The sequence below is a fragment of the Lissotriton helveticus genome, chromosome 11 (genome assembly GCF_964261635.1).
Source record: "Lissotriton helveticus chromosome 11, aLisHel1.1, whole genome shotgun sequence".
Classification (NCBI taxonomy): Eukaryota; Metazoa; Chordata; class Amphibia; order Caudata; family Salamandridae; genus Lissotriton; species Lissotriton helveticus.
In genome coordinates this window covers 731,355,823-731,369,000 of record NC_136072.1, presented here as the reverse complement: position 1 = coordinate 731,369,000, position 13,178 = coordinate 731,355,823, and the positions used below count along the sequence as shown (strand labels likewise).

At 46.5% G+C, this 13,178-nt stretch overlaps 1 protein-coding gene across 2 annotated transcripts in view; it reads right to left on the bottom strand.

The window, feature by feature from the left end:
- Positions 1 to 13,178, bottom strand: part of BNIP3L (BCL2 interacting protein 3 like) — a 110,334-nt gene that overhangs the window by 35,469 nt on the left and 61,687 nt on the right. For both annotated transcript variants that reach the window (XM_078666612.1, XM_078666611.1), the window contains exon 5: positions 728 to 877. In XM_078666612.1, coding sequence (XP_078522738.1) covers positions 728 to 877 — 150 coding nt within the window. The remainder of the gene's footprint in view (positions 1 to 727; positions 878 to 13,178) is intronic.

Genomic DNA, 13,178 nt, shown 5'->3' with positions numbered 1-13,178 from the left:
ACATATATATATACACACACATACATATATATAAATATACACACACACCTATATATATATATATATATATATACACACACACATATACATACACATATTTATATACACATATCTATATATATATATATATACACACATATATACATATATATATATATATATATATATATATATATATATATATAAAATTGTGAAATCAAAAGGTTTTGTTTAACGCCAGACCAAAAAGCTAAATTTTAAAACAATTATGCCCCCACTGGATATGGTAGGGAGGGCACAGTAGCAGTGCCTGGAGAGATCACAGCCGACCCATGCACAATAAAATAAATACTTATAAATAGTTCTGTTTTTTAAAAAGAAAAAAAAAAGCTCGGTCCCAGGCAAAGAAGTTGATTTATTTGGTCAGAAGTACACATTGTGTACACCATGAATGCCATCACTTATGTGAAAGGAGCCAATAAATCAAGTGCACTGACGCAGTGTCTCATATTGCATGCTTTGGTGGCTAGAAGAAAGTGAAAGATAAAAATAGACCAATGAATGAAGAGGTCTGGCTGAAAACCCCAATACTATGTATTATATACATATTTTTTGTGACAAAGGTTCTTAGTTAGTGCCGTAACTAAAACCTGTACTTTCATAAACAACATGTTTCATGTTTTATAGGAGAGCATTTAATTCATAACAGATGCATGCCTTGTGTTAGTCCTGTAACCCTTGTACTTACCCCACTCCCAAAGCTAGAACATGAGAGATGAACAGTGAAGGAATGAACACTTTGAGGAATTCTGCAGAGAAAATGCCACCTTTCTTCATAGCTCCAGTCTTCCTCATGCTTAGTGAAACTGCATTCTTAGGGTGTCTGAAATGGAATTCCCTGAAAAAATACATGACACAATTTGTTAGTCTATAAAGGCAAGCTAACAATTTTCTTCCGTAGTCTGATTTTTAAAGAAAAGATTTAAGCAAGCATAATTACAGGAGTACTAAAAGGAAAGTAGAAGTCCTGAGAATACTCTGGCTTTATAGACACTCTGACTTTATAGACTTGTTCAAGTTCAAGTTAGCTTTATTCAAAATAAAAAAACTCGTAAAAGCATGGTTATTAAAACCTCCATTTGCTGGTACAAATTCATTTCAATTAACAATAGCTAGCCAACACATATGGATAAAAATGCAGTTAAAAACAGTTTAAGAATATTACACTTTTAAAACATTTCAGAATTCATGTGTTTCTAGAAATCAAGTAAACTCTCATTTATATTACACATGAGTTCAATACATTTTAAAATGTCTAAAATCATATACATACGCAAAGGGATCAAATCTATCATGACAAAAATGTTTTCCTAAAGGCCCAAACCCATCCGAGATATTTTGCAACTGCATATGAAATAACGGGTAAAGTGCTAGTGCAAATTAGTCTTAGTGCCACCGCACTATCCCTTGTGCCTAGGCGCCTGCAAACAGCTTTTAACCAGACTCTTCTCGGGGTGCTATAAGCTATGCATACAAAAAGAAGATGGGCGATGGTCTCTTTATCAGTCTTGCAAACCGGGCACATATTGGTACTGCCAGAAGACCACCTTCCTGTTAATGATCTTATCGGAAGGGACCCCGCTCTGAGTTGGAAATAGAGCTTTCTATCTCCCGGTTTTGTAATACCATCCCAATATGGCTCTAAATTAGGGACAGCTTTACACTCCAGAAAACGACCCTCAATAGTAGAGGGATCGGCAGTATTCCAGTTGCGGTACGCAATCATTTCCCAATATTTTTCTTTTAGTATAAGCTTCGATGGGAATGGGACTACCTCGGGGTTCTCCCACAGCCCCTTCATACCCATTTCCGCTAAATTTTATGAAAGATCTTTTAACCAGGTTATCTTGTGGAAATGATCATTTTTAATTACATCCAAAAAAACCTGGGCATAGTGGGCAAGTTCAGGGGTTACCCAAATCCGTCGCCAATATAATATTGGACGCAATCTAGCCAAATCTACCAGAGCTTTCCTGCCTAGATTATAACGTAGTGGTTTCATTGGTGAGCTCTTTGGTAGATTAACAAGGTTACGCAAAAATTTGTTCTCAGCAAGTGTTAAAGGTGTCAGGTTATCGTATCCCCATATCTCAGCACCATATAGTGCCAAGCTTGGGGCTTTTGCCTCATACACTTGGAGAGCTGGCTGTATTGGCTAAGTCAAAGATTTCTTGTGTTCTACCAGTACTGCTCCAGCATTTTGACGGAGTTTCAAGGCCGCCATTTCAACATGTTTCCCCCACTTAATGCCCTTGTCCACGTGGATGCCCAAATAGACAAAATCCGACACCATTTCCACTTTTAGCCCATTCATAAAAAAATTCCCTTTAAAGCTAATATGTGGATTGAACGCCATAAGTTTAGTTTTTGCCACATTTACTTCCAGCCTGTGATCAGTGCAGAAATCCTCAAAAATCTTCAACGCTCGCTGGAGGCCGCTAGGTGTTTTTGATATAATGAGGGTGTCGTCCGCAAATAATAAAATCGGGGTTTTCATTCCAGACAAAGTGGGGGCATCTACTGATTCTGACAACATACGTCCAACTACCCCGTTAATATATAGTGAAAAGAGCGTGGGGGCCATGGCACAGCCCTGGCGGACTAGACTTGTAATAAGGCAAAGTTAAGAGTATGACAACGGTATGCATGTCCAGGCAGAACTTGGCACATGCAGCTATGAGCAAACAAAGGAGCAGCGATACAGGTATTCAAGATATTAAGAGGAAAGTCCTTATGTCTTAAGGCACTGGACTATGCAGCACTTTGACCTTATCAGAAAAGCCAAGGAGGGAATCACGCTAGTATCAGACTGAGGACCTTATTTAACCACATCGCTGCAGCGGCTATTCCGCCGCAGCGCTAAGGGGGCAAGGGGGCCGCGCGGCGGGCGCATGCTGGTGACGGAACCGCTCCATCACCAGCCGCGGTTGAGCTGTGCTCATGGCGGAGCGGTTCAGTCATGGCCCGCAGGCGCGTCGGGCGGGCCATGACGGAACCGCTCCGTCATCTGCACAGCGCCACCGCGGCTGATGACGGAGCGGTTCCGTCATCAGCATGGAACCGGTTAGAGAAGGCCAGATGCAAGACATCACCAAAAAGTGGTGGATGTCTCGTCCACCAAATTAAGAGTGCATAGATGTACTCTTAATGCAGCAATGTGTCAATGGCACTCTAAATAAAGTGCATGGTAATTCAGCCACTTTTTGGAAAGTGTTCTGCTACTCCAAACTCTAAATAAGACCTTTAGTGTTGTAGGGTATTAAAAAGGAGTGGCCTTCTGTTGAGAATGTCTTGGCTCCAAAATGTAAAGACTGGACATCCAATACACTCTTTCAGGAAATCAAAAATAGTAACCTGGACTTCTTCCCTGTTCGATCGTTCAGAGAGAAGTCTTTTCTATTTGGCCAATCCTCAAACGTGCTGCATCCCATTAAAACCAACAGCTGAACACTACACAGGTACGGGGAAATTTATTAGTCCTACACCTTGGTATGCCAAAGGGCACTCTCTTACTTCTGGTCCTAGCACTCACTAATGAGCAGAGGGAACTGCAGGAAGCTAGGTGTTAATCATTCATCATCCTTTCTGGCTGCTGTCGGCTTGGAAAGAAAATAAAGAAATTGCGCTACTGTAGTGAGAATGAAACCCTATTCCATACACAAAGTAGACCCATGCTGGTACTTAGCTTGTAGTGGTCTCTGGGGCCCATGATACTGTAATAAAGAAAACAGCTTCCTCCGTAAGGCCTTGGTTGATACAATAAGCCTATAAATCCTCCTGGTCAGACATATCAGACTGAAAGGCAATAATGGACTGGGAAGTCAGCCAGAAGGATTCATGCGATGATCCTTGTGAAGTGAGACCGGATTGACTAACATCTAGAGTTAACCGAATCATCCAAAAAGAATAACGTTCTTTTGTCTGCCGACTTAGATGAGAAAACTGGGAAAAATTAAAAACATGGAACACATATAACACAACCCACAGCTCCTGTCTACAGAAAGGCATCCATCCTGCTGCCTCTAGAAACAGTCTCTAGCTGAAGAAAGCTGTGCGTTGAGCCCTGCAATCAAACTGATCTTCCATTGCCCAAGAGGTACGTCAACACTTCCTGAATTCACCGCTAGTCCTTTTAAATTGTAAATACTATTTGGATAACAAACTGCCCAACCACATATGATGTATACCTGAATTCTTATAAGTTCCTACAAAAATGCCACAATTCGGTCACCAGTTCAGCAAGGGACTTTAATATTTTTCCACCAAGGTGGTTGATATATCAGTAAATTGAAGGTTGTCCATTCTCAGGATGACACAACAGCAAGAGCTAAAACATTATACATTATAATGTGTCAAACCTGCTTCATATCAGACAGCAGGACTTGGTGCAGTCACTAGAATAAAAGCTTTTGTTTTAATGTGTTCAGTGCTCTTTCTATCACAAGGAAGCCGTAAGGTTTTGTACACCTTCAGATCCTTTTCATAACAGGAAGTGGAAAGGAATGGTTCAGAGGCACCCTTCACTCTTATGCTGTTAATGTTATGCCACCTGTGGTGTGTTTTCTTTACAGGTGGTGCAAGGTTAACACAGTCCATGTTTCAAATCCAATAATATGCTAAGAAAAAGCATATAATATGTATATTGAGCTATCATTATAAAAGTAAATACAGTCACATAGTCTTACTCATGCTTAGCCGAACTTTCCCAAGTCCCAAGAAATCAGAAACCAAGAAAAACTACCTTAAGTAGTATATGTACCAATTTCACAGATTTTGGTGGCAAAATAAACATGCATTGGCAAAGACAACAGGTCTGGGCGTTGGCTGACAGCCTTTCAGCTTTATCAATGCTCCTCCTATTTTGTAATGGGTTTGTAAAGCTTTATTGTAGGTTGAGTTGCAGAGCACTCGCCAATAGCACCAAAAAAAATTGGCTAAAGGCAAAAGAAGTTCTTGGTCTCAAAAAGCACACGTTGTAGTAGTCCATCACATTCAAGAAATCTACTTTGAGAGTGGAAGTGGTCTTTGTTAAAGAGCAGAATGCGGTCACTCACCGTTAAGTTAGAAAATGGCTGAAGTGGGTTGAACAGTAGCACAATGCAGTATGCTGTACAGGGATGACGAAATGTGAATGCCCTGCGCTGCATGCTTAGGTATCCCCTCTCACTGGATGTCACCTCAACTATTAGAACCTGATCCATAAAACTTGCAAGTGGCAAAGTAATGAAAACTTTTCAGTATTCAAATACCTGAAAGATGACAACACTTAAAGCTATGCAAGAGGTGACGTGGAAAGGGTTAACAGAGGCAAATTGTTTGGTTAGGATTACAAACCAGTCACTGTGAAAGAAGCCTCATACGAAATACACATTTAAGCGAATGTTCACCTTCAAAGAGGAAAAGTGTATATGTGTGTCTTGGCATAAGCAGTGGAAAGTCTAAGACAGAAAACAACCAGTCAAGAAAAACAGCCGGGATCCTAGGCCACTAAGATCATTGTCAAATCAAACCAACTTCGTTCGATTTTCATTCGAAACCACAAAAGTACATCATCAAAATAAGAGGCATTTATCAGTAAAATATTACCATTAAATATCATCAAATTAATAAAAACTAATTACATTGGTAATAAAAACACGGACATGATTCATATGTCTCTTAAAGCTCTTCTCATTCGGACTGCTACCACAAGAAAAGAAGAACTGAGTGACAAGGAGTAGTATCTGTCCTGTAACTCCAGTTCTGTAGTAGGGGTATCTCTGTTATAGTCATAATCTAGTGAATAGTCCCGCCCATGTGCGTGGACCCCGGAGCAATCAAAAATAATCTCTTAAGTTGTCAAAACATGCAGAACTGCACAGACACTTAAGAGAGAATTTAAAGACAGATAATGCAGCCTATATCCACAGGCTACACTGTCCAGTACTTCAACTAGAAATTCCACCAAACAACCACAAACAGCACAGCCTGCCCAGGTTTCTCCACAGAGAAAAACCTTGCCTTTAACTGCAAAACCCTCTGGAATGATAGAGAGGAAGAAGTGGACAGACAAGCCCCATAGGCTGCCATTATGTGGCTCAGAACAGGATACTGTGCCTTTAAGAGAACTTTCCAGAAGTCTCACAGTATCCCAGAATGCACTGCAGGTCCCTTTTACTTTCAGTTATTTTTGAAGGCGTAACACGCCAGACCTATAGCATTCCTTACATGAATATCTCTCTCCACCGGGGAGGAGGGCGGGCGCTTATGACTATAACAGAGATACCCCTACTACATAACTGGAGTTACAGGACTATAACTACTCCTTTTGTAGTAGGGGATCTCTGTATATAGTCATAATCTAGTGAATAGAATGGCAAGCCCATCCCCACACCAAAGCGGCGGTGGAGAAAAAAGAAATAACAACACTACTGTGCGAACAGATTTCGCAGCGAAGCCTGCCCAACCTGAGCATCTGCCTTGGCATCAGTGTCCAGACAGTAACGCTTAGTAAAGGTATGGACCGACTTTCAAGTGGCCGCCTTGCAGATTTCTGCAATTGGAGCATTATGTAGCAAAGCAGTCGTGGCAGCTTTGCCCCTGGTGGAATGAGCCTTAGGTTTACACCCTAAGGTCTTATTAGCCTTTTGGTAACACAATTGTATACAGGACACAATCCACCTCGAGATGGACTGCTTAGAGGTAGCAAGACCAGTCCTGACTGATCCATAATTGATAAACAATTGGTCTGACCTACGAATATCTTTGGTTTTATCCAGATAAAATTTCAACACCCTCCTAACATCCAGGGAATGTAACTACCTTTCCGCTGGAGATGAAGGATTCTGAAAAAACGTAGGCAAAGTTAAGTCTTGTTGACATGAAAATCAGAAATAACCTTGGGAAGGAATTTAGGGTGAGTACGCATAACAACCTTAGCAGCATGAAATACAGTATAAGGTTCTTGGCAACACAATGCCTGAATTTCACTCACCCTGCCGGCCGATGTAATGACCACGAGGAACGCCGCCTTCCAGGATAGGTGCTGCAACGAAGCCTTATGAATAGGTTCAAAAGGCTCCTTCATCAATCTGGACAGCACCACATTCAATTCCCATGAAGGCGAAGGAAGCCGGCTAGGAGGGAACACTTTCTTCAAGCCTTCCAAAAAATCTTTGATCACAGGGATCTGGAAGAAGGAAGTCTTTGAAGGGCATTTCCTGTAGGCAGTCAGCGCAGCGAGATGAACCTTAATGGAATGGACATTAAGGCCAAACTGCGCCAAATGTAGAGGATACGGAAGGATAACATCTTCCTTACACGTTGTTGGGTCATAGTTCTTAGACTGGCACCAGATACAAAATCTCTTCCACTTGTAAGCATAGGAAGTCCTAGTGGAAGGTCGCTTAGCCTCCTTCAGTATGTCCATGCAATCGTCTGGGAGATTAAGATGACCATATTGCACTATCTCAGGAGCCATGCCGCCAAACTCAAAGACGAGAGGTTGGTGTGCACTTCGTGAGAAGGTCCGGCCTGCACGGCAGCCGTATGTGAGGAAGGAGAGACAGGTGAAGCAGGTCCGTGAACCACCACTGCCTGGGCCATTCTGGGGCAATCAGGATCATCCGCGCCCTGGACTGGGACAGCTTGATGAGCACCGCTGGAATCAGGGGAATGGGTGGAAAAGCGTACAACAAGCTGTTCGACCAGTTGATCCAAAACGCATTCCCCAGCGTCCCCTGCTGGTAGTAGCTGGAGGCGAAGTCTCGGCATTTGCTGTTTTCGGACAGATCGCCTGTGCCTCCTGCGACAGAGTGCGCGATCTCGACCCCCCTGCTTGTTGAGGTAATACATCGTGGTCGTATTGTCCGTCGGAACAAGCAGAGAGTTGGTCTGGAAGGACGGATGAAAGGCCTTCAGTGCCAAGTGAACAGCTCTGAGTTCCAGGAAATTGATGTGATACGTGGACTCCGTCGGGGACCCTGTTCCTTGTATCTGTAAATCTCCGGAGTGCGCCCCCCAGCCGTGGAGAGACGCATCCGTCACGATAGTCTGTGTGGGAATGTCCTTGTGGAAGGGAACCCCTCTGAGAAGATTCTCCGCTGAACACCACCACTTCAGAGACTGAAGAGCATGCAGAGACAGTCGTATCTTGTCGTCCCAAGATCCTTTCCTCTGATCCCACTGATCCTCCAAGCACTCCTGCAATGGTCTCATGTGCAGCCGTGCATGTGGAAGATACAAGAGGCCATCGACCCCAGTAGAGAAGACACCGTCCTCACTGTTGTACATGGAGCGGTCATAAGAGCCTGAGCCTTCCGAAGTCTCACCTCCAAAGGAGACACGCTTGCTGACAGCGTATTGATGGAGGCTCCCAAGTACTGTATGCACTGGACCGGAGTCGGGACAGACATGTTGATGTGCAACCCCAGCTTGTTCAAGAGAACGCACGTCTTCTGGAAGTGCGCTTGAGCTTCCGAGAAGGAGGAGGCCTTGATCAACCAATCGTCCAGGTACGGGTATACAAACACCTTGTTCTTCCTCAGATGTGCGGCTACCACTGCCATGCACTTCGAGAATGTTCTGGGCGCAGACTTCAGCCCGAATGGCAGTACTGTGTACTGATAATGATTGGCGCAGACTTGGAATCGCAGGAACTTCCTGTGTTTGTGTGCACATGGAAGTACGCATCCTGTAGATCTATAGCACAGAGCAAGTCTCCCTGTTGCAGCTGAGGATAAATCTGATGCAACGAGAGCATGCGAAACTTCTCTCTGCGAATCCACTTGTTTGCTTGTCGCAAATCCAGAATGGGCCTGAACTCGTTCTTGTCCTTCTTGCGAACCAGAAAAAAACGGGAGTACAGACCTCTTCCCCTTTGAGACAGAGGTACGTCTTCTATCGCCCTTTTCCTTAACAGGATATCGGCCTCTGCCTGGAGCTCGCGCAGCTGAAACTGCGAGCTGACCGGAGGAATTGCTGGAGGCGGGCTGGTGAACCGAAGACTGTATCCATTGCAAACAATATTCAGCACCCACTTGTCCTGAGTAATTTTTCTCCACTCTGCCAGAAAAAATTGAACGCTTCCCCCCATCGGAGCGGGTAACGGATCGCTGCGGCGGACTGCTGGCCGCCTCTGCCCCTCTGGCAGGGCCTTCAATACTGCAGCTGCTGCTGTCCAGACGCCTGCCCACGCCCTCTGCCCTGCGCCCAAACCGTCTCTGGAATGGGCGGTAGGTCTTCTTCTCCTTGGGCTTCTCCAACCCAACAGCCGTCAAGGTCTCGGCCTCCGCCTTCATGCGGGCCATCTCGTCATGCGCATGCTTGCCAAACAGGGTTTCCCCCGAGAAAGGCAGATTGGCCACCCGCTGCTGAGCCTCTGGCTTGAGCGATGTAAGGCGAAGCCAAGCGTGGCGTCTTTGGTTTACACCATGACAATACCCATGTGCCGCCAGAAGAGACACATCAGCCGCCGCGCTGATGAGTTGATTAGACACCAGCATCCCCTCCTTCAGAATCTCTTGAAAGTCCTCTTTCTTCTCTCGAGGAAGGAGCGCGGCGAATTGCTGGAGGGACTCCCATAGGGCACGATCGTACCGCCCTAGCAAAGCCGTGGCACTAGCCGCCTTCATTGCAGTAGATGCCGTCCCACAGACCTTTCTGCCTGCCGAGTCCATCCAGCGGCTCTCCTTATCAGGAGGAACCGTGGAAGACGGGGTGGTGGCATGCTACTTTCTAGCCGCCGTCACTATGACAGAGTCCGGTGTCGGATCCATCCGAAGGAAAGCCGGGTCAGAATCCAGGGCCCGGTACTTCTTAAGGAGCCTGGAGGGAGCAGCCTTCGTCACCGCGGGAGTGAGAAACAGCTCCTCGGCGGGCTCTACCAATCCTGGTACTAAAGGCAGCAATGGCCAAGACAGGTGCTTTTTGTGTAGCGTCTCGAAGATCACGGACGTCGTGGGCGTAGGCACCGTCACCGTGATGCCCAACTTATCTGCACACCTCAGCAGAACATCCTGGAACGTGACGATGTCGTCTACAGGCGACACCCTCGTCCCAGGGGATTCCGACAAAGTCGGTGAGTAGTCCCTGGTCCCCGAAGAGTCTGTGTGGGACCGTGATCTGCACCTCCTGTGGCGTCGTCTCAATCTCGTTGATGACCTGTGACGACTTCGCGATCTCCCCCTCCGACCGGAGCGAGAGATGTGTGGGGAAGGGCGCATCCTGCACCCGCTGCACCCATGGTCTAGCCCAGGTTACGCCTGCGCAAGTTGTTTGGGCAACAGCAGTGAACGACTAGGAAAAAGTCCGCAAGGGGTCCAAGTACAAAGTGGAGGGGGGAGGAGGTGATCAGCCGACTTCTGAGGGGGTCGCCATGGAGGCTATTTGTGCTCCTTGGCCCAGAGAGGTCTGGTGTGCCCCTGGGGAAGGTGCCAGACTGGAGGCCAGGGGATCAGGGGCGGGGTTACTGCAGGCGCTGGGCAGAATACAGTGCGCTGGTGGTGGTCTAGGCTGGTAGGGCAGGGCAAAGAACGAATGCTGAGTGATGGCGGTTTGGGCGCTAGGGATAGCAGATGGAGGGTGATGGCATTTGGCTCAGAGTGCCTTCTTGCGCAGGACGTGGGGGGGTTTGCAGGCATCGGATGGGGGGGGGGGGAGAAAAATAAAGAATTAAATAAAGTTTTTTCCATAAGGCAGTACAGGCGGGTTGCAGGTTGTGCTGAGATGGGGTGGGTGGAGGTCAGAATTAAGTGAGGAGATGGATGGGGCGGCGGGGGCAACTCTAGGAGAGTCATAGAGTCATAGGGCTGCTGCTGGGGGGGGGGGGCGGGTCTATTGGTGGGTAGGTTGGGAGTTGCAGTGCAGCGTTGGAAGGCGTAGTGCTAAGGGAGCAAGTTTGGAGGGAGGCAAAGCGCGCCAGGGGTGGGCACCAACCCAGGGCTGCCAGGGAAGACATCGAAGGGGGGAGGGGTTGGGGGGGGGGGTTAGTTACAGGAAAGGGGCCGTCTGAAGAAAGGAATGTATGAGATAGGGGAGCAGATCAACGATGTCAGACTATGGAAGCGCCAAATACGTGATATGAATGTGGGATGGGGGATGCGGGCAAAGAGGAGGGGTGCTACAGTTGGGCAGGGGAGCGTGATGGGAATAGCAGAGTTCAATTAGGGAGTATTTATCGACCGGCCTCTGCCTCTCGACGGTGTGTATAGGCAGCGAGAGCATAATGAACAAAAGTTTAAGTCGGACGCGTGGGGTTCAGGAAGCCGGTATTGGCTATGGCGGCATTGCTTACAATGGCGGGAGTGGTTTGCTCATGGGGGTATAGAGGCACTGGTAGGCAATTTCACGGAGCGCAATAGCAGTAGGGAAAGGGGGAAGACAAGTTTGTGTAGCCACGGCGGCCTCAACGCTTCTTCACAGCTGGACCGGTCTTTGTAGTTCCTCTCTTGTCATGCCCTAAGAGCCCCGTATAACGCCTTCATTTCATAAGGAGCAGGCGACGGTAGAGCAGCGAGAAGGGGGTTGTGCTGTGTGCGAGAGGAGCTATACCCTGAGCCTTAGCCCCATCCTTTTACGACTGGGGGGCGTATTTTTGACTGAGAACGTCACTAGGTAGAAAGAAAGTCAAAAACACGCTCCCCAATCTGAAAAGGATGGGGCTTAGATCCAAAGAATGACGTCACTGGGACCTCTTCTCCAATGGCTGGCCGCTGTTTAGGAGGCCAGCCAATGGAGAAGAGGGGCGGGTTTTAACCTCGCTACTCAAAGACACTAAATCTCGCGAGCTCGAGTGCGCATGTGCGCACCCGACACCACTCGAGACCTAAAAATGGAGGGTCAGAAGGGGTGGTAGTGCCTGTGAAATGCCAGTTAATATACCAGCACTGTGACTTCCTGGGAAACTATGTTGTGATAATCACTTCTAGACTTTCAACATCGAAGAGGATTGTGGACTCTAGTTCTTTTGTCCACCTTATTTACTTCCAGTCTGACAAAAAAAGGACACACATGAACGAAATATCACTGAGAAAGTAATCAGTATATATGGCCAGCTCCTCTGTCAAAGTGCACCTAACAGTACACCTACCAATTTTTCTAAACACTTAAATGCTTGTAGTATGTAATTGTATAAAATTACTTAAGTAACTGTAAGACATACTTGTTAGAATATCTACCACTTGTACAACAATTTGTGCCAAAAGAAATCTATAGACCTTCTACAAACTAGTCAACACTTATTTTGGAGGTGGCTAGGCAGCCCAGATGCTATAAAATCGCAACTCGCCAAAGGCTGAACTCTGCTAACTACAACTGAATGCAAAACAAAATCTCCACAACAGGTCTTGGATGAGAAAGAAGAATATAGCGGGAAATATTGTGCCAGGTTGACAATATGAAGGCTGGGAAGATCGTGAGGTGCTGACAGCAATTGAGTAGTCAGACTGAGCAGCCTCCAGGGCGAAAGCAGAAGGGCCAAAGGAACAAGCTCTAGCCTGGAGGAGAGGTGGCAAATCCCTGAACTGCCAGCAGAATAGTTCCAAGAAATGGCGGTGGCAGGGAGAAGCTGGTCAACAGAGGACCCGGTCTGCTTCTGGGTGGCTGCAAACAGCCCCCTGGGTTGGAGGTAGCACCATAGAGGTTGGTCTTCCCCATGTGGTAAGGGGCGGACGATCTGAACCCCTGGCGGAGCTCAGAAGTCTGGTGGTGAGGCGGGGGGAGACGAAGCATAGCTTGAAAGTGGAGATAAACTGATAGAGGAAAGGCAGTCTTACAAAAAGACTGAAACAAGACAATATTGCAGTATATGGCCTGTACTGGGCTGTGACTCAGACGCAAATACGAATTATAGCCCAAAGTGATGAGATTTGACGAGTAGGAGCATTTCCTGGCCGACAAACACAGGTTGGTCACACAGAATGGTATTCAACTGTGACTAAATATCGGGCTGGAGTACACAGAGAACAACACACTAGGCTTTTGAAGCCAGAGCCTCGTGAGAAAGGTGACGAAGATGATCCAATTTTCAGCTCTTATGGCTCTGCAGTAGAGGGAGAGGGTGATCAAGCAAGACTCAGTAATGGTTATAGGCAAGGGGGTCACAATGCGCAAACCAAAATAGACAAGTTTGCCAAAGCTGTTGCTAGAAAGCGGAGGGTAAA